Source organism: Gracilinanus agilis, chromosome 6 (assembly GCF_016433145.1).
Source record: "Gracilinanus agilis isolate LMUSP501 chromosome 6, AgileGrace, whole genome shotgun sequence".
Taxonomy (NCBI): Eukaryota; Metazoa; Chordata; class Mammalia; order Didelphimorphia; family Didelphidae; genus Gracilinanus; species Gracilinanus agilis.
This window is the reverse complement of record NC_058135.1, coordinates 225,166,535-225,189,339: the sequence shown is the minus strand read 5'-3', so window position 1 is coordinate 225,189,339 and position 22,805 is coordinate 225,166,535. Positions and strand designations below refer to the sequence as shown.

Here is a 22,805-nt window from a genome sequence, read left to right as displayed (position 1 = left end):
CAGCAGCAGTAGCAGCAGCAGCAACGAGAGGCACAGTCAGGAAGGAGGGAGGAGAAGGAGGAGGGGGGCAGGAAGAGGGGGGGGGAGAAGGAGGAGGGAGGGAGCGTGGAGCGAGGAGGGGGAGCCTCCTCCGGCCTTGGCCTCGGCCCCGGCCCCGGCCTCAGCCCCGGCTCCGGCTCGGCCCGGCCTGGCCCGGCCCTGACCGCTGGCTGCTTCCCCGCGGGTTCAGGGTCTGGCTTGGGCCGGGCCGGATAGGGCCGGGCCGGGCGTCTCCCCGGCTCACTGGGCTCCGCTCCGCTCCCGCAGGGATCCCGCCCCCCCTTCCCCCCACCCGAGGCCGGAGTCCTTACCGAGAGGCAAGCCCTTGTTGAGCAAGTGCGAACTTCCCATTGAAAGGCAGGTCCGGGGGCACCGAGGGAGAAGTTGGGGGAGTGAGGCTCCCGCTGGTCCGCAGATGGCGGCGGCCGCTCCGCTTCTCCCCGAGGCGCGCGCCCTCTCCCCCCCACATGCACACACTCCCCACACACGGCCTCCCTCCCTCCCTCACCCTCGGCCCGAGTGCGGCTGTCTCCTCAGTGGGAGAGGCGAGCGGGCGGGGCTTGGCGCGGGCGAAATTAATCTCTTGTTTCCAGGCAAGAAAGCCCAGCAAAACGGGCACGGAGGGCTCAAAGGCAGAGACAAATGGGGAGCAAAGACCGGTGGGCTGCCACAAAGCGCTCAGGACCCCCAGATCGGATGCTCGCCCTTAAAAATAGAGCAATGACCAAAAAAACCAAAACGAACACAACCAAAAAAAAAAAAAAAAAAAAAAAGAAAGGGTAAGTCTGGGAGAGCCTGCCGTTGTATCCAGCACCCAGCCCTTACAGTAGGCACTTCATCAAGAATCAGTGCAATTGAATCTCTACTCCCAGTCAGACACTGTAATTGTTAATGAAATGAAACCCTGAGAGAGAAACTAAGTGTAAAAAGCACTTGTGTGCCTAAGGAAACATGGTATATAGTTTGCTGATAAAGCCTGGCTACAATTCTTTGTAGCCCAGTGCCTCCCCCACCCCACCCCAAATGAAATCAGCATAAAAAAATAGATCTTTTCAGAGAATCCTTAAGGAAGTTGACTGACAGAGGAGGTGGGGGAGGAAACCACTTAAAGTGGGACTCTTAACAGTTACTTTGGGTCAAAAGATGACCACTAAATAAATCTAATCTTGTTCACAAAAACTTTCTCCTATAATCAGAAAATTGATTAAATGACTCCTGACCTCTAATACCCCCACCCACCCTACCACAAAAGCGACTTTCCCCCAAATGAACAAAGCTGTTTACCTTAAGTGAGAAAGGCAACAAAAGTCAGCTCTAAAAATCACAAACTCAAAATCAGGGCGTGAATTCAGAACCAAAGCCTTCAGGCAAACATAAGGTAAAAACAGAACTGTGGGGGACAGAGGAGGAAAACTGGGTTACAATGGGGCAGTGGCTATTGGCTGGCAACTAGTAACAGATAATGCCCTGGATCCAGGCTCCCTAGCAAGGCCTGAATCCAAAAGTAGGCACTTACAGAAGATATAAGTATTGAGCATTTTTCTTCCTAACCTGTTTCAAGAATCTTTGGACACTTAAGTGGTCAGTCATAAGAAACGGGTGCTGCAGAGTGGCCTCTGGCATGAAGCTGGGTAGGGGAGCAAGCTGAGTGAGGTAGAAAGAGCTCTGGCTTCAAATAGGGTTATTATCTATGACCTTGGACAAGTAAAACTGTCTCCCAGAGTCTTAGTTTCCTCATCTATAAAATGGGGTAGGGGTGGGGACTTTAGATATACTTCAGGTCTATTATACAGATATTGTGAATAAACTGGAAAAAGAAATTAAAATTCTAATGCTATCACTGTAGGAGTCAAAAGTGAAAGAAAGGGACTAGAAGGAATTCAACATTACTTGTCATATATGCCTGAAATATATATATGGATATATCTGTGTGTCTATGCATATGTGTATACATATATACATGTGTATGTATGTGTGTATATATATATATATATATTTTTTTTTTTAACAGAAGAGGAAATTGAGACCCTGATAAATTAAGTGACACCAGAGGTCATATGAGTGGTGCATTACAGGCCAGAATCCAAACCAGATTTTCTGACAGCAAATTGAGTGCTCCTTCTTTGCCTAAGGGTGTAGAGTCCACCGAGAACACTCACTCAGACACACCCTTAATTCAAGATCGAATCACAAGAGGCATCTTTTCCCAAGTGTAGGACTTGTGCTGCCCTGTCACATTTGGAATCCTCCCTTCATTAAGGTGATCTGAACACATTTCTCCATATAAAACAAAACAGCAACAAAACTGGGAACAACTGTGAGTGAAATGTGAAATTTTGATCCAAATACAATCCTTTAAAACAGGAGCAACACATAGGAAGGCCACTGCAACCCCCATCCGTTCCAGGCAGAGCTGTTACTCCTGTGGGGCTCTAGTGAAAACACAGGTAACTTCTCCCCCCCAACTGTCGCAAAGAAAGCTTCGGGTTGCTGAGGAGGAGGAGGTCGAGGACAGAAACCGAAAGATTGAGTTCTGGGAGCTCTCCAGCCAGGCTGGGTCAGCTGACTCGTATAATGCAGTACACACTAAACTGTATGTAGAGGAGCCCGAGCCAGAACACAATTCGCTCACATAATGGCCGGGCACTTCAAGGCCTAATCACTTTCTGGGGCCCCAAAAGCTGGGCCCCAGGGTCTCTCCGGATCATCAAATGATAAATAATTCCTCAGCCCCCCAGAACTGGTTTTCCTTTTTGCAAAAACGTATGTCCAAGACAAAAGTTTGGGTTTAGAGTTTCTTTTTCGACCCTTTGAAAAACTTTATGTTCTAAAAATTTCGGAGAATTGAAAGACCTTGGCCTTTAGACAGGCGTTGACTTAAAACCTGCGAAACGATCTGAAGAGGGAGCCTGCTCAGTGCGGAAAAGAGCCCAGGCCTTCCTCTGCAGCTGCAACCGCAGGCCTTGGGGGCTGGTGGCCGAAGGGCCTCTCCCAAGAGGGAGGCGACTGCCCAGCTCAGAAATGTGCGCCCAAACCCTGCGCTTGGGGGAGGGAAGGTGGCGGACTCTAGCCGAGACTGCAAAGGAAGGGAAGGGGAGCTGCTTTCTCCTACCGTATTGAATTTTATTTGACAGTTTGGTTAATTTTAAAGTTACGCATCTAAGAAAGAGCAACTCAAATACACTCTTTTTGTGGTTTGGGGAGAAATGGATGCTTAGTGTGGTGTAGATTAAGCAGGGGGGGACCCTTTTTCTTTCTCAGGAAAGGAGCTCACTATACATCGATTCTGCCTGCTGGGTTAGTGTATGTCAGTTGAATGATTGCTGCCAGCTCTTTTGGTTTGATTTAATATATATCTATATATGTATGTTTTTACTCGGTTGGCTAAACTAAGAAAATAACGATTAACTATCAGTAATGCTTTGACTTCCTCTCAGGTTCATCACACACAAGCGTTTTATGATGCATTTACTTAGGGGTGTCCAATTCTACAAAGGAAATCCCACATTTTGCAGTTCTAATTAAATAAACCTTAAAGCCATATAGCTAAGTTAGCCAAGAGAACGCAGCTTCAAAATGGGAATTTGAAAGGGGCAATGCAAAACTGTAGCATCTGTATGTATATCAGGATTACAAAATAGCATGTTAGCATGCTTGGCTACACACTGACAGGGAACAATGCAGGATATGCTATACCAGACACAGAAAGAGACAGGGGCTTTCCCCTATATGGCTAAAAACTGAACTACTGAGATGACCTAAAGCTGCAAAAGAAAACTAACACAAGATAGTTAACTCAAGTTAAAAAATATGATTAAATTCTAACAACTGAGGAAGCATACAAGTATATTGATCTGAACATGCTGAATGTGATTATTTTGGGTAAACATTGATCTAAAAGTGAAATTGTTGGTACAATGGGAGGGTGGAAAAGGGGAATGGTACATAATATTATGACAAGGGGAATGCTTAGCTGATAATGGCACGATGAACAGATGGGAGCAATGATTAATAGTTTTTTTGTTCCTTCTCCCATATCTAGGGAAAAATTCCAAATGTGGTCATGTTTGCTCTTCAGTTTTTATTTACAGGCAAAGCCTTTGGCCCAAGGCCTTTCAAAAATGAAACTTCTACCCTTCCTCTGGTTTTCTGTTAAACTTGAGCTATAGACTGAGGGCACTAACTTATCCCAGCCACCAGAACTTTCTTCCTTATCATACCAGGCTGTACAAGATTAGGAAAAAAAATACGGATTATGAACAAATCTACTAAAGGCTTTGGGTTTCAGTGAAGGCCTTCCTTTCTAGAGAATCTAAGCATAGGGACAAAATATTATGACCATGAGGAATTCCTGGACATTTGGAGATATAGCTCAAGCAGTCATCTAGGAAAGTAAGCCTGACAGTTTTCTATAGTCTCAGTAATATTCATTTTGTTTGAGAGCTGATTTTGAAATGCTTATATTAGTAACAGAAATATTGAGTGAGATTTACTATAATGGAAAATGCAAGACTTTCAGTAAGTCTGACCATCATCACATTGACTTATATGACTTCCCAAATTAATTGACTCTTAGTAGCCATTTTGGACTTAGATAATAAAAGTTGGGATATTTTGTAATGCACTTAAAGATTCAATTGTGAGGTAAGGATTATTTTTTTAATTCCAGAAAACCAAGTGGCCCAAAGATAACGTTTCCAGAAACTCTTTTATTACAAATAGATTTTTATTGATCTCTTTTGTTTTTATATCACCTAGAATTCCCTCAATATAGCTCCTCTTTCTACCTCCCAGAAGAGGAATTCCCTATAACAAAGAATTAAAAGAAAAAGAAGAGGAAAAGAAAAGGAAAAAAATTCAAATAAAATTTAGAAATATATTTTTAAAAATCCATCATCTTATTCAATGTTCCACATTCATGGACCCCAACTACTACAAAGGGTCATGGAGGCATCATCTTATATCTTTTCTTTGGGGCTAAAGTTAAAAATATATTTGTAAGTTCCAAACAGAACTTCCTTTTGCATCAATTCATCTAAATCCATAATTCTGTATTCACCATATTTGTAGTTTTTGACAACAGAATAATGTACATTTATGACCATAATTTGTTTAACTCTTCCTCAGTTGATGGAAATTTACTTTGTTTCAAGTTCTTTACTGCCACAAAAAGGGCTACTACAAATAAATAGATTTCTTTGTAGCTTTTCTTTTTGTCAATAGACTCTTTGGGGCATATGACTATCAGTGGAATCTCTGGGTCAAAGGGTATGGACTTTTATTTTATGAATACTTTATGTGCATAATTCCAAATTCCTTTAAAAATGAAAGTCCTTACCTTCTATTTTGGAATTGATACAAACTACCTGTTCCAAGGAAGAAGAAAAGAACTGGGCAATTGGAGTTAAGTGATTTGCCCAGGGTCATACAGCTAGGAAGTGTCTGTGGCCAGAGTTAAACTCAGGACCTTCCAACTCAGCCTGGCTTTCTATCCACTGAGAACTGCCTCAATTCCAAATTCCTTTCAAGAATAATTGTTCCAATTCATAGCTCTGCCAAAAATGTATCAGTGTGCCTGTTTTTATACCACTCCTCCAACTCTGTGACTGTTCCCATCTTTTGAAGCTGAGGATCATTCTTAAAAAATTTACAAGGATGCTTTGTATATTGAACTTCAATATAATAAAGCGAGCATTTCAATCACTAATATTATTAATAGTAGGTACTATATGCATTGGAATTCTATCACAGATACACCCGTATGGTTTCTGGCCTTTCCTGGCAATGGCTTGAGACAAAATATAGTTCTGTTTTAAATGAACACTTTGGGATTTGGTTAACATTAAAAGATGGTATGGACATGTGCTGAATAAAAAAAATGACTTAAGGGAGAAGGCTATGGGACACTGACTGCAAAAGATATGTAGACGGGCCATCTTTATTAGCTGAAACAAGTGCAAAGACTATGGCTTTCCTCTTCCTGTCTTCTCCTCTATACACTTACATAGAGCACCTACCTATGTTCTAGCCAAACAGGTCATCATGATCATCTCCTTAATAATGATGGTTTCTGGCATCATAAAAATGATTCTGTAGGACATGTTAGGTTGGACTACAATCAAAAAGAGGGTTGTGTACTTAAATGCTAATAACCAAACTTATGAAAGGAAAACAAGTTTTATTTAACAAATACAAATAAGCTTTTATGAAAATAGAGCAGACTACTCATAAATAAATAAGTCAAAGTTAATAACAAAGGTCTTCCTAGCTGTATTGGTTTGAGGATCATGTGACCCACTATTTGATTTATTAAACACAAATCAAATTCTTTGTAAAGCCTACAACATAGCCCAGCAAAGGATCTTTGCTTCTTCCTTCTCTATGTCCCTATTAAAATATAAGTTTCTTGAGGGCAATCATTGTTTCATTTTTGTCTTTGTAACCTCATATTATCTCCTGCTGTGCCTAAAAAGTAGTAGGCACCTGGTGAAGCTCTTTGAATGAATGAGGATTCAGTTATCAAGTCTAACCAATCATTCTTTCACCAAGTTGTAAAGCCTTGACTCTCCTTCTGTTTCTTCTGTCACTGTTTCCAGAAGATGTTCCCTAATAGATTTAAAAAAAAACAAACCACCTTACCTTCCATCTTAGAATCACTAATGAGTATGAGTTCCAAGGCAGAAGAACTGTAATGTTTAGGCAATGGGAGTTAAGTGACTTGCCCAGGGTCACACAACCAGGAAGTGTCTGAGGCTAGATTTGAACCCAGGACTTCTCATCTCTAATTCTGGTTCTCAATCCACTGAGCCACCTAGCTGCACCCCACCCCAGTAGATGTTTTAAAAGCATCTATGAGACCACTGCCTCCCAAATGACCTCCCAATTTATTTGCCACAGAAGTGTCAAATGTACAGTCTGTGGGCTACATGCAGTGTTGTAACTGGTTAAATATTTAACAAAATAAGTTAAAATATGATGCAATATAGATAAGAACACATTTTAAAGCTAAGTTAATAAGCAGAGGCCTTATGTACAGATGGGTGGCCCCTTGAGATGGACACTACTGAACTACCATGACTTGAATTCCCTTCTACATAAAACCAGTAGTTTAATTGTCCAAAAATATTCCTTTCACTAAGTCATTGCCCCTTTGCTTAAAATAGTCAATAGCTCCCTTGGGCCTACCGACTAATCAGTATGATTCTGAAAGTCCCTGATTTTAAAGGTAGAGAGATTAAAACCTTTAGAAGTCAAATGACTTGATGAAGGAAACAAAGCTACTTTACCTAAAAAAAATCTCACCTAAGCTAAAGAATTAGGATTCAGTCTTAGGTCTTCTGATTCTCACATCTAGCATTCTCTCCATTTTATTTTGCCCAAAACTTTTGTTTGGCATTCAAGGCCTTCCACAATATTATGCTACTGTACTACTTAGATCTTATCTTTCACTACTTCTCTATATGAAACCTTGCAAACAAAATGGATTTACTCATTGTTTCTCCATTAAACATAACTCTAACCTGCCTCGGTGCTTTTGTTCCTCTTGAAGCTATTTTCTACCCATCCTTTGAGATGCAGCTCAAATATCATTTCTTCCTGAAAGTTTCTGACCACAGTAGGCATAGCATTACTCCTTTGAACCTGTTATATAGGTCATTCATTTGGCAATCAATTCTGTATTACCTTGTGATCTCTTTTCCATTATTATCTCCAACTCAGCTGCTATTTTATTTCACTCTTGATTGTACTTATGTTTGATACATGTCTGTTTTATTTCCCACAGTATAAAACGCAGTGCTTGGAACACAATTGCTTACATTTATATTATAAACATTTGCATTAGTAATAAAGTGCTTTATCTAAAACCTACCAACTGATCTTCAAAACAATACTTTGATGTAATTTGAAGTACAAAAATCATTTTTATCTTTCACATGAGAAAACTGAGGCTCCAACAGGTTAAGGGATTTACCCAACCAAAGTTAGCCAACTAATAGTTAATCAAGCTAATTCCAAATCTTCTGAATACAAATCCAAATATTCTTTCCATATCTTGATGTCTTGCAGCACAGTGGATGGAGCACTAGACTTGGATTTAGGAAGACCTGAGTTCAAATCCTGTCTCAGGTATTTGCTAGCTCAGTGACCCTGATCAAGCCACATAAACTCTGTCAGGCTCATTTTCCTCATCTGTAAAATGGGGATAATAATAGAACCTACCTCACAGAGTTGTGAAGATCAAATGAGAAAACATATGTCATATCTTGATTTCTTTGCATAGTAGGGATCTTATTTCAACAAACATTTATTAAGTATCTGGTATATGCAAGATACACTAAGTGCTGGGGAATCAAAGACAGAAACAAAATAGTCCCTGGCCTGCAGAAGTTTACATCAAGTTTCCATTCGGCACTTGGTTAAGTACTTTTGCTTTCTTGTTGCCTACCTCCATGCCCCTAAATCTCCTTCCATGGCCACTGATAAAGAGGCCCAACACACAGAGAAGCATGGGGTACCCATGTAGAGGGTTGTAAAAAATGATAGGAGGGAGACAACAGGGAACCAGCATCACAGAGTCTAGGAGCTGAAAGAGAGTTTTGGAGGGTATCAGGTCCAAATTTCGGATAAGTGGGAGCCCTGCCTAGAGTTTCCATAGTGACCCTAGGCTTCAATTTAAGGAGCTCTAGTTATGGGGACCTCCCTTCCTCCATATATTACTTATTCTTTAATTGTTAGGGAGCTTTTTCTGAAATCAAGCCAAAATCTGTCTTTTTGCCACTTTTGCCCACTGTCTCTGGTTCTGCCCTCTGGGGCCAAGCAGAACAAGTCTAATCCCTCTTCCACATGACAGCCCCTTAAATGCTTGAAGACAGTAGTGTATTTACTGCTTTAGTTCCTCCCCTCTATTCAGACCCAAGCCTTTACACATTAGGAGTAGGTCCCATGTATGGTCCTTGAAATCCCAAACTCTTGACAAAGGAGTTATTGTCAAAAACCAGCTCTGTCCTCTGGCTAGCAGAGAAGGAAGTGTTAACCTTTCCTTTGCTGGAAAGGACTGTACAGCAAAATTATCCTACCAAAGCTTCACTTTTAGGCTAACAAAAAGTCACACCTCTATGAGCTAACAGGTAAATTTAATGGGTCCTGTTGCTTAAAGGGATGAACCTTCAGGGTTCTGAGCTGACATAAACGCTGTCATTTTTATTGGAACATTTTTCATTGTCAAAATTGGGAAAGCAAATTCCCCCTCCCCCCCCACTGTCTTTTGCCTTTGCAGACTCTACCCCCCAGCTCCCATATCTACAGCATAAATCATAGCCTTATGGTGTATTCAAATAGTGGACAGTTGAGTTTTTGAGTAGAAAATCTTTTCTGGGAAGTCCTGATCATCAGAGTAGAACATAAATGCTGTGCCCTAGACAGTTTCTACAAGGCTAAGGCAGGGATAGATAGATAGATAGATAGATAGATAGATAGATAGATAGATAGATAGATAGATAGATAGATAGATAGATAAATAGATAGATAGACAGACAGACAGTTAGATAGATATAGAATAAAAAGGTTATTCTAGTTTCAACTCTCCTGAAGAGGCATCCAGTCTTCTCACTTGATCATTACAACCCTGGAAGATGGAGGAGGAGGTTGACAAAGTTTAAGTGATTTGCTCAGGGTCACACTGCTAAGAAGTATCTGAGGTCACATTTGAACTCAGATCTCCCTGACTCAGGCCTGGCCCTGCTGAGCCACCCAGCTACCTCTAGATAAGAAAATACTTCCTAACAATTAAAGTGGTACAAAAGTGGAAGAGATTACATAATAACCCTATATTATAGTAATATCATATCATATCATATTCTATTATATTACATGTAATAACACTAAGAACTTTATAAATATGGTTTCCTTGATCCTCACAACAGCTATGGCAGGCAGGTGCTATCCTGCTATTATCCCCACTTTACGGTTGAGAAAATTGAGGCAAACTGAAGTTAAGTGATTTGCCCAAGGCCACATAGCTAGTAAGTGTCCAAAGAAGGATTTGAACTCAGGTTTTCCTGATTCCAGACTTAGTGCTCTATCCACTGTGTCATCCCCACCTGGAGACTGTGACTTTCCCACCAGTGAAGGTATCTGAGCACAGGCTGGACAACTGATTGAGCTTATTTGAAAGAGATGAATGATAGTTCTTACCTCACAAAGCTGTTGTGAAGATCAAAAGAAATCTGTACCTCTATATGCTCACATGCATGTGTGCATAAATGTCCATTGCATAACGTGTATATGTGTGTGTATATATACATATACATGTATAAGAATTTAAATTTAGGTTTTATGCTAAATATTTTGGTCGCCAATTTTAAAATATTATAGCTTAAGTCAAAATGACTTTCAGCAGCTTTATTTACAAAGAGGTAGAAAGAGTGAAAGTGGAAAAATGTAGATAAAGAGTCAGAAAGAGTTTAATCCTAATGTCTCCAGACCACAAATGCAAATTCGAAAGTGAATCTCACCAGAATCCAAAGTCCTAATCAGGAAACCAAAATCCAAAGAGCCAGGAGACGCTGAAGAATCTCCCCCAGAACCTTCAGTGCACACAAGGCTAAGACTGCCAAGAATAATACCAGAACTCATGCTGAAGGGAGTGTCTCACCAGAGCGCCAACTAGGAGAGAGGGTCCCCTCACTGAAGAACCAAGGAAGGAATCACTCCACTCACCACTGCAGGATCCAAGGAAAGAGTCTCCCCCTCCAGTCTGGCTCACCAAGAGCAGAGTCTCCAAAGTAGAACTCCAAAGGAGATGAAGTTCAAAGGAGAAGTCCCTTGGACAGGAAGTTCAGGACTTTTTATAGTCTTTTTTCCATCACTTCCTGTCCCTTTCCCACTTTACAGGAAACAATTGCAGTCTTTGAATTTGCCTAGCACTGTCCAGGAGTGGGGCAGTGGCCTCTGGAATTGTCACCCACTCTAGTAAGTGACTTGTGAACTCTCATACTTAGTGACTAGTAAGGTACTAAGTAGGAGTACTTAAGTTTTTGCTTGATTAACTTAAAAGTTTCTGACTGATAAACAAAGAGAGTTTGACTCACTCTTCACACATGCATGTGTAACATGCTTGCAGACCTTAAATTTAAATGCTTGCCATTATTATGAATTTGCAGTGATTTCTCTTCTGGTATAAGTTTAGAATAAATGTTCCTGATGCCCCTTCCTATTCTAGGAGATGACTGAATTGTCCTCCCCAGGGCCCTGCTTTCTCACCATTTCAATCCCACTAGGATGTCCATCCTACATTTTGGAAAGGGGGAAACTAGGTGGCCCAGGACACAGAGCTTCAGACTTGGGGGTCAGGAGGACCTGAATCCACTTCCCACCTCACATATTTCCTAGCTGTGTGACCCTGGGCAAGTCACTTAGCTTCTGCCCACTAAGTAAACTTCTCTGTAAAATGGTTACAATAACAGCATCTACTTCCCAGAGATGTTGTGAGGATGGAATGAGAGAACGTTTGTGAAGAACCTTGCTAAATGCTGATGATGACGATGATTTATCAGTGAACCTTTTTTGGTCATGAAGCTCCCAAGACTGAGAGAGGAGGTATCCTGGCCTCTTCCTGCAGCCTTCTCACCAAACTTAATTTGTTTGTGCCCTCTCTTTCCCCTTTCCCCTTTTCAATTCTTCTCTATGTGCTCTCTGTCTATCCACCTAGTTCTGGACACTTATGAGAAAAGAAGGAAAATCTAGAATTGTAAGTGACTGGAAAGGGGAACAATGACTTTATTCTATCACTTGATCATGATCTCTGCTTCTCAAAGATGCTCCTTAATATCCACCAAAACCCCCAACTGGAAAATAAATCTCTGATATTCAATAGATAGGAGTGGAGAGAGAATTGAAAATTAATATTGCTAATTAACAATTAAGGCTCAGATGCTTTCTAGCTCTGTGACCCTGGACAAATCACTTAACTTTCACTTGCCTCGGTTTCCTCAACTGTAAAATAAGGATTATAATAGCACCTACCTCCTAGGGTTGTTGTGAAGATCAAATGTGATAATAATCCTTAGCATAGTGCCTAGCACACAGTCATGAAGACCAGTGTTCAAAATTGTGATATATGCTGGTGATGGAATACTATTGTGCTAAAAGGAATAATAAACTGGAGGAATTCCATGTGAACTGGAATGACCTCCAGGAATTGATGCAGAGAGAAAGAAGCAGAACCAGAAGAACATTGTACACAGAGACTGATACACTGTGGTAAAATTGAATGTAATAGACTTCTGTACTAGCAGCAATGCAATGACCCAGGACAATTCTGAGGGACTTATGGAAAAGAACGCTACCCACATTCAGAGAAAGAACTACAGGAGTGGAAACACAGAAGAAAAACAACTGCTTGAACACATAGGTTGATGCAGACATGATTGGGGATGTGGACTTGAAACTACCACACCAATGCAACTATCAATAATATGGAAATAGGTCTTGATCGATGACACATGTTAAAACCAGTGGAAATGTGCGTCGGCTATTGGGGGGGTAGTGTTAAGAGGGAGTGAAGGGGAAAGTAAGAACTTGAATCATGTAACCATGGAAAATTTTTCTAAAAAATAAAAAAATTAAATTAAAAATCAAACAAAAAAAAAAAAAAAGTCCAGTGTTCAAATCCAGCCTTGGATACTTACTGGCTTTGGGACCCTAGGAAAGTCACTTCATCTGTCTGTCTCAGCTTCTTCAACTGTGAAATGGGGATAATAATAGCATCTACCATCTCCCAGGGCTGTTGTGAGGATCAAATAAAGTGCTTAGCACAGAGCCTGGCGCATAACATGTGCTAGAATAAATGCTACCTATTAAGGAACAGATAAGATTAAAATCCAGGTCCTCAGACTCCAAACCTAACACTTTTCTATTGTTGTTTATCTTGTTTCAATATATCAAACTGAGCGGGCAGCTCCCGGTGGCTCAATGGATTGGGAGCCCAGCCCACAGATGGGAGCTCCTAGGTTCAAATCTGGCCTCAGACACTTCCCAGCTGTGTGACCCTGGGCAAGTCACTTGACCCCTATTGCCTAGTCCTTACCACTCTTCCACCTTGGAACCAATATATAGTATTGATTCTAAGAAGGAAGGTAAGGGTTTAAAAAAATTATATATATCAAACTGAACTGCAAATTCTAATTAATGAATTATATATGTATATATTCTGACATATTCTGTCGATCCATGAAGCTTAATGTTTTTGGCATCTTCATAACTTAAGAACGTAAATTATACTCAGACAACAATTAAAACATGTTTATCCATGCCATATGCTATACATGTGTACATACATACATGCATATTTATATATATATGGGGAGTATATAACACCCCCACATACACTTCAACTTCTCTGTTCCTGACTTCCCTGTTCTACTCAAGGTCACATAGGTGGTAAGTAGCAGTGTTTGGAATGAAACCCAGACTTCCTCCAGACTCCAAATCTATCCAAAATCTTATTAATCTGTTGGGGGATTTCAAATATTTTCATTCAAAAATTCTACAGATCTCAAGCCACAACAAAACTACAGATACTATAAATACATGGGAAAAGCCGTGTGAGCTGATAGAAAATACTCACCAACACTCATTTGTCTGGCTGTATGACCCTGGAAATGTTGCATTTCACTTCCTACATAGGTTTCTGGAAAATTACTATTGAAAAAAATCTCTCAATTATTATTATTTTCTTTCTTTCTGTTTAAACTTAATCTCCCAAGGGAAATTCTGACCCTAAAAAGGAAGCTAAGGGGACTTCATGATCCACTGACATTCAGTTAAAGTTTAAAGATAGTTAGGTGACTAATATTCATTTTTAAGACCATGCCATAATTTTGCGTTTGATGAATACCCTTAAAAAAAACACCTGGCTAAAATGTGTAATAAAGCAATAAATGTGTTAATTAGATTGGCCATTCCACAGAAACTGCTAACTGAAAAGTGAAATTACAACCAAAAGGCAGGGGCTTCCTGTGAAAGACTGCTTAATGGTTCCAGTAAGTCCACATTTATTAAGCAGTACTTACTCCACTCTAGGCCAGTGATGGCAAACTTTTTAGAGACCAAGTGCCCAAACTGCCTCATGGGAGTCCCTCACCTTATGCCAGACTGGGAGGTGGGGGGGCAGGGAAGAAGAGCAATCCCATTGGGCTGCTGGGCAGAAGGGCATATCACGTGAGAAATGTCCCCAGGCCCACATGGAGAGGGGGAAGGCAGCAGCCCCCTCCAGCTCTGGTGCCATAGGTTTGCCAACACAGCTCTAGGCACTGTGCTAGGTTCTAGAGATACATAGAATCAAGCAGTTCCTATTCTCAGTGAGCTTACAGTCTAGTAGTGGAGACAGAGTACATATAGAAATATATACAAAATAAATTTAGAGAGAATAAATACAAAATAGCTATATGCAGAGCAGTTTGAGAGGGAGGCATCTGGAAAGGCTTCAGGTAGAAGGTGGTGCTTGAGCTGTATCTTGGAGGAAGAGAGGAATTCTAAGAGTCAGAGGTGAAGAAGTATATTCTAAGTTGGCCAGGATAAAAGTTCAGAAATGGAGATGGAGTATTCTGTGAGGACAAGAGATCATGGGGTAGAGTCAGTTCCAACGAGACTGGAAAAATAGATTGGGTTAGATTGTAAAGGGCCTTGAAAGCTAAACAGAGGCATTGATATTTTATTTTAGAGCCAATGGGAAGCCAATGGAGGTCAATGAGTAGGAATCTGACAGATTTACATTTGGAAAATTCCTCTGGCAGCCATTTGGAGGATGGAATATACTATAGTAGGGAGAGACTTGGTTTTGTTGTTGTTCAGTCATGTCTGACTCTTTGTGACCCCAGCTGGGTTTTTTTGGCAAAGATACTAAGAGGGTTTACCATTTCCTTCTCCAATTCATTTTACAGATGAGGAACTGAGGCAAACAGGATTAAATGATTTGCTCAGTGTCATAAAGCTAATAAATAACTGAGGGCAGATTTGGACTCAAGAAGATAAATCTTCTTGACTCCAGACCCTGCCCTTATTCCATGTACCACTTAGTTAGGCTTGGGCAATGAGAGTAATTAGGAGGTTATGACAATAGTTCAGGGAAGCACTAATAAGGTCCTGAACTAAGGCAGTAGATGTGAGTAGAAAGAAGTGATTGTGGGCCTTTGTATAGGTGGTCCTCCTTCTTGACATGCTCTTCCTCTACCTCTACCTCAAGGAACTCTTAGCTCCTTTCACTGCCCAATTCTGGTACTGCTTCCTTTATTGCCCCCTCTGCCCCTAATATTTTTTAAAATCAATTAAATTTTAAGATTCCAAATTCTCTCCCTCTCTCCATCCACTAAGAAGGCAAGCCATATGATGCCCATTACATACATAAAGTCTTACAAAACATATAACCCACATTGCAAGGGGGAAAAAAGGCAAGAAAAAGAAAGTTTTTTTAAAAATGTTCAATCTGCACTCAGATTTCTCTGGAGATGGCTAGATAGCATATTTCATCGTGAGTCCTTTGGAATTGTCTGGAATCATTGCAGTGATCAGAGAAGCCAAATCTTTCACTACTATCTCCTTTAAGAGGTCTTTCCTGGTTCCCCTAGTTTAGTGTCTCCTGCTCCTGGCACTATTCCCCCTCCCCACTGTGTTTCTTTGGCTCACTACATGTACTTATTGGTGAACGTGCTGTAGCCCTCTAGTTACACGTAAGCTGCTTAATGGCAGGGGTTGTTTCCTTTTCTCATCATAAATTCAACATCCAGCATAATGTCTGAGACAAAGTGGAGAGGCTCTCTATAGTCAGAACAAAACCTGAAGTTGACCATGGCTCAGATCATGAGCTTCTTACTGCAAAATTCAGATTTAAATTGAAGAAAGTAGGGGAAACCATGAGACCATACAAGTGTGAGCTAAATTATTCCCCTTATGAATATGATGTGGACATGATGAATATATTTAAGGGATCAGATCTGGTAGAAAGAGTCCTTGAAGAACTATAGACAGAAGTTTGCAATATTATACAGGAAGCAGCATCTAAAAACATTCAAAAGAGAAAGAAGAGCAAGAAAGCAGAATGTCTATCTGATGAGACTTTACACATTTCTGAAGAAATGGAAAGGGAAAGGAGAACGAGAAAGATATACTCAACTGAATGGAGAATTCCAAAGAAGAGCTAGGAGGGATAAGGTTTCCTTAAATGAGTAATGCAAAGAAATAGCAGAAAACAAGAGAATGGGAAAGATAAGAGATCTCTTTATACCAAGAGAATATGTCATGAAAAAATGGGCAGGACAAAAGGCAAAAATGAAGAGCTTTTAACAGAAGTAGAAGAGATTAAGAAAAAGTGGCAAGAATATACAAAAGAACCATACAAGAAAAATCTTAACATCTCCAAAATAACCACAATAGTGTGGTTACTGATCTGGAGTCATATATCCTGGCGAATGAAGTCAAATGGGCTTTGGGAAATACTGATAACAATAAGATTAGTGGAGGTGAGTGATATAAAAATCCTAAAGGGTGAAAATGAGATGGATAGAAGAATGTCATAGAAGTAATTAACACAAGCTTGGATAGACTTTGGGAGACAGCGAAGGAGAGACAGACGGTCCAGGAGGTCATGAAGAGTCAGACACAACTGAACAATAACATCATGTTGTTTAATAAAATGCATGCTGATTGATAAGAAGTTAGCATTTCTAAAATGTTTTTTATTCTCTTATTACCTATATCTCCAAGAGTCATAGAAAAAGACAGGTTTGTCATCTCCATGTTTCCAAGAGGGAAAAAAAAAAAGGCAGATACTTTAGATGCCTAGATTACTTTCTGACATTTTATCAGCGACTGTTAGAAAAAAGAATCTAGACATCCTAATTTTAGAGATTCTATCACTTCTTTCCTATAACTCACAAATCAAGCCTGAGGCGAATCAAAGAAAAATGCAGCAATATGCATTAGAAAGAGAGGATTGGGAAGACAGTGATTAAATAAAAGGACATTGCAGACAGCCTCAGAGGATGACATGTTTATACAATAAAGAAACTGGGGACTGTCTTCTATTTGGTAAAAAAAAAACCACACACAATCTTTTGTTTTAAACAAAGGCTCACAATGGATTTCTTCCAGATATTAAATCCTACTTGATACTTATATTCTTAGGAGGTTTTAAAAAATGATGGGGTTTATTAAAATATGATGTTAATGGAACTTTTCAGGCCCATTCTTGTCTTAGTTCCTTTGCTCAAGATATTGCTTGTAATTCTTTTGCCTTTTTTCTGTATCATCTCTACTTCTCTTTTAAGACACAGATCACACCCTATTTCCACCAAGAAGCCAACTTTATTATTCCCCCTTTCCTTAAAATTTCTAACCAGGCCACATAACTTAGCAATAGCTAGTTAAACTGTGAAGAATGTGGTTACTATGCTCCAATTCAGGGTTTCTCAAACTATGTTCCATGTAATCTCAGGGTTCCACAAAGAAAAAAAAAAGCTCAAATAGATGAACACCCAACAAAACTGCTTACTCAGCTGTCAAGGGTGTAGAAATGTGCAGAAAACAATGGGAATGTGGTCTAAATCAATCTCAAGACTGAAATACTAGCATCTTATTGTTCTATAATTAATTATTCAATCTATGCAGTGATTTAGAATATAGTATCAAGTGACTGGCAACTCTACTTCAGTGGGGAATATATAAGACAACTGGTGTGACTTTGTATTCTTATTTCCTTAACGATTACTTTTTTTGTACCAGTAGATACTATGTTTAAAATCAAGAAGTTCTGAAGAGAGGCAGCTGGGTAGCACATTGGATAAAGAACCAGGCCTAGAGTTGGAAGGACCTGTTCAAATCTGGCCTCAGACACTTCCTAGCTATGGGCAAGTCACTTAACCTTGACTGCACAGCCCTTGCCACTCCTCTCTTAGAACTGATATTAAGGCAGAAGGTAAAGGTTTAAAAAAAAAGTTCTAAAGAAACAAGAAATTAAATGTTCACTAAGACTAATGAAAAATATCCATGAATATACTTTGAATTTGTTTTATTCTTTTTAACCCTTACCTTCCATCTTGGAGGCAATACTGTGTATTGGCTCCAAGGCAGAAGAGTGGTAAGGGTTAGGCAATGGGGATTAAGTGACTTGTCCAGGGTCACACAGCTAGGAAGTGTCTGAGGCCACATTTGAACCTAGGATCTCCTGTCTGTAGGCCTGACTCCCAATCTACTGAGCTCCCCAGCTGCCTCCCATTAATCTACTTTGAACAGCAAACCTCAAATGAGAAAGTTATGAAAAATGATAGCTTTTTCAAAAATAAGTTAATTTTTTTTATCATGCCCAGCATATTGCCAATTTTTAAAACATATTTCCTGTTTCCAGTAACAATATAATGGCAGTTGACAAAATACTATAAACTTTGAAATGGCTTATGATATAAAATAAAAAATAAAAATTTGTTATGAAGTATCTTTAAATATGGGCAATTATATATCTAATAGTTTTTCCAATTGTAAAACAAACATATCCTCACTATGATGCCTGCTATATTATCAAATACAGAATAAAACTAATCAGACATGTTATTTAGTGCCATTAGTCACAGAGATGAATAAAATACTATTTCTGAGAACTTCATTGTAATGTTCTTTTGCAATTTTGCTTAAAACAAAAGGTGCGTGAACCACAGCACATCGATGAACCACCTTACAGAGGTATGTAAGTATTGACTCCTCAACAGCATTCTCAACATTTGGAGAATGTGAATCATATCATCTCTTCCTTTTCCTACAGGGCCTGGGTCTGCAAAAGACACATAGTGGGTACTTAAAAAATATTTACATTATATCAGAACCTTCCTTAGCATTCAATGAAGTATAGCTACATTATAAAAACTACTCCTTGGATCCTGCCAGCAACTTTGGAGAAAGAGTTGGATAGAACTTTAGAGCTCATGTAGTTTGAACTCCATTGTTTTGTTTTGTGTTTTTTTGTTTTTGTTTTTGTTTTTTTTTTTTACAGGGGAGGAAACTAAGGCCAAAGTTAAAATGCCTTTCTCAGGGTCATATAGAAAATTAGTGGCACTCTTGAAACTAAAATCTGGGTTTCCTGATTCCTAGTTTAATGTTCTGTATCATGCTATCTCTCTGGCCCCCAGGGCTTAATATAACACTGGCAAAAGGGTCTTATTCAGGAAAGAAGTTTGGAATTTTATAACTACAACTATAAAAAAACTAGTGTACACTATTATTGAGTTTCCCAATGAGATTGATAAAGTAATAGAGTATTTTTGTCAAGTTCCTGTGTATCATAAGGTTGATTATCTTAATATCCTGGAAGCCAGAAATGTAATTCAAAATGGAAGTTGATTCACAAAGACTGGTCTACAATCTTTGTGAACCAACTTACATTGGCTTAACTTAACTTAATATTGCACAATATTAAGTTAAGCAAATGTTAAGTCCTTTTTGCTAGTTAAGGATCAGGATTGCCTATGATTACTTATTAGGCACTCCTATGGTCAAAAAAAAGCCCCAACTGAGACAAAGACTCTGGGCATTCTGAAGGAACTGTATTATGGGTGCTTAGTTTGGAGAAGAGACGGTATAGAGAGGTAGGGAGGGCAGGGGAAGAGAATCAGTCATTCTGCTTTCCCTTAAAGTTTTCCCAGGAAAGCACTGGCCTCAGGACCTTTGATTCCAAAATGAGTTTGCAGGCTGGGAGAGTCTGGTAATGAGAATAAGGGTTTACCTGTATCCAAAGAATTACTTTAGACACAAGGGTGGCATTTGTGGATGGTAAAGTAAAGAAACACTAAAAAGTACTTCTAAGAGAGGTTGGGACTTCCCCACTTGTACCAGTTTTGAAAAATCCCATAGACAGGCACTTCTCACAGATAATAAGGTCAGTACTCACGTAGTAGAAGCAATTCCAGAAACAGGCCACCTGGAAGGCTCCAGTTTTTTGTCGTTTTATTTCTAAAGCCAACTGATTAGTTATTCCAGACTATATCGTGCACTTTCAAAAACATTTTACTGAAGCAGTCAGATGTCAGACTGAGATGTCAGAAAAAACAAATTAATTTCATAGTGTCACCTAAGTTGCCACTAAATTAACACAGAGAATAAAACTGTATATTCCAAATGATATTCTGCAGATCCCTGATGTTCTGTACAACATGAAATGTGGATATGATAAGGAAATTCTGAAATCTGAGTTATTTCCCCTCTTTCAAAAATTAAATGAGTGGAAGCATGGTGTAGCAGGGAGAGGACCTATTTCAGAGTTAGGACAACTAGAACTCAAGCTGTACTTTTGATACATACTGGCAGGGAAACCTTGAGAAAATTATTTAACCTCTCAGTGTCCCAGACAATTCTTGAAGTTTAAAAAAGTTACAGAACTTCAAATCATACTGATTTACATTGGGAGAAGGATTTTTCTCATCAGGAGCTCCTTATGAAAGTCATAGGTACAGAACCCTACCTTTCTTCAAATTAAATATGAAAGAATATGCTTATCATGTACTTCAAAACACATGTGTTTATTTTGGGGAGGGGTTTAGAAGTAGACTCAATTTCCTCTATTTTATGCCAAAGTTTCCTTGACACCTCCCTCTCCAACCAGTTTATTCTGGGGTACTGCAGAAGTCTCCAGATCCTTCTTCACTCTCCTACCCCTCTACAGTTATGAGTTCTGTCAATCTATTTCAATTCCCAAAGTGTTCCCTGACAAAATTAGTTTAGGAAGAATTGATAAGACATTTGATCATCAAAGTCTTTTTGTTATGATGGCAGCAATATTTGGTTAAAATAACTTTAATTCGTGCTTCTCAGAATGGCTACCAGCCAACTACAGCCCACTGCAGGATTTTGTACATGATGAAAAAATGACTTCTAGTGCTGGACTTGACCTATCATGGTAAGTGGAGTAACTTCAAGGTAACTAGACTGTCTTTGAGGCTAGAGTTCTAAAAACTACCTTAATGACTACACTAGTACCAATGGAGTCAATTAACTTTCAAGAAAAATTTAATCCTTAGTATATTTTGACATGGCTATAAATGAATGTCCTCCTATAAAATATTTTCAAGTCTGATTATTTCCAATTTGTTATAAATGACCGATTTAGGAACAGCATTCCATTTTAAGTCCCTGAATTAAAGTAGATTAAATAATGGTCTTTTACTTCCTTGAACCTCCCATCATCCTTTTTACACTTCATTTGTCCTCTAATATTTGATTCTGCCTAATAGTTACTCTGTAGTTTTGCATATTTTTGAAGCTAATGTATCTGTTTATGTAAATTGTGTGCCCTGCACATAGCAGATGCTTAAAAAATGGCTCTTAAATGAATGAATCAATGAAATGAACTGGACACGGTAGAAATTGAATCAATTCATTAAAAAAAAATAAAAAGCTTTAGGATAATTGCTCAGAAAGAAAGCCTGTCCTGAAGCTTATATCCATTATGGTCAAGAAGCTAAGGATCTCAGACTACCTTGAAAGAGCAAAACTCAATTCACCAACTATTAGTGGTAGACACATTCTTCATACTGAAATTTTCTCATTTTCCTAACTTCAGAAAAAAAGGTGTGCTGGGACAGAGAACCTGTTACTTCCTTATTTCTTTTGGTCTAAGCAAGACTGATTTTAGAAGGCCTTATGCCCTATGTAGCTCCATTTAGTCAGATGTAGATCAGTCCATGAGACTTTGGGTATTTATGGCCCAGGCTGTATTTCTTGTACTCCTTAGAGTGAACCTGAAAGCTCCTAGGGACTTTGTAATATGTTCCTATGTAGGCAGAGGGAGTGTTAATCAGGACCAGAAAACTCAAGCCTGGTCCTTTTCCTACTTATCCCCTCACCCCAAATACAAGGTGAGTTTTCCAAACTCTGTAATTAGTTTCATTCAATAAAACACAAAAATGTGATAAACTAGTAAACCTTTAATTTAAAACTGTTTTTCATGGGGTTGAGGAAGTTTATAATAAAGGTCTTCCACTGAGGTCTGCAATTGTGCACAATGAAAGCCATTTTGTGATGCCAGCAGAGGTTGGGCCTATCCAGATAACTCATGTTATTTATAAAAATCTCACAACTTATTCTTTGTCATGGTTTTGTCAAATTACCTTCAGTATCATGTGTCTTTAATAATTTTTTTGTTTTGTTTAAAACAAGCAACCCCACTCCAGAAACAAAAATAATTCCATTCCTTCATGAATTAAGTTATAGGCTGTACTGGTATACACGCCTACTACTTTCAGTTAAACATATTCTCTAAGAGAGCTTGGGACAATTCATTAATGTGATTTTTCTTAAGATAATTATTATCTTTGTAGTGACAAAGAACTAGAAATTGAGGGGATATCCATCAATTAGGAAATGGCTGAACAAATTGTGGTACATGTTGGTGATGGAATCTTATCATGCTATGAGGAATGATAAGCAAGATGATTTCAGAAAAAGCTGGAAAGATTTGCAGGAACTGATACAGAGAGAAATAAGCAGAACCAGGGGAATATTGTATACAATAACAGTAATACTGGACAATGATTACCTGTGAAAACTTGGCTACTTTCAGCAATGCAATGATCTGGGAAAATCCTGAAAGACATGATGGGGAATGATATCCACCACCAGAGAAAGAACTGTTGGAGTTGCCTTTCACATCAGTGTATTTATGGTTTTATTTTGGGGTTTTGGTTATGTATGAGTGTGCTCTTACAACACCTCAATATGGAAGTGGG

At 39.2% G+C, this 22,805-nt stretch overlaps 1 protein-coding gene across 4 annotated transcripts in view; it reads right to left on the bottom strand.

Annotated features, from left to right (window-relative positions):
• CTBP1 (C-terminal binding protein 1) overlaps nucleotides 1-22,805 on the bottom strand; it is a 317,979-nt gene that overhangs the window by 116,310 nt on the left and 178,864 nt on the right. For 3 of the 4 annotated variants that reach the window (XM_044682244.1, XM_044682242.1, XM_044682243.1), the window contains exon 1: nucleotides 351-505. The exons of the other annotated variant lie outside the window; for it this stretch is intronic. Coding sequence is in view for 2 of the 3 variants with exons in the window: in XM_044682242.1 (XP_044538177.1) it covers nucleotides 351-390 (40 nt within the window). In the remaining variant the exon portion in view is untranslated. Of the gene's footprint in view, nucleotides 1-350; nucleotides 506-22,805 lie in introns of those variants that run through there. 4 annotated transcript variants of the gene reach the window in all.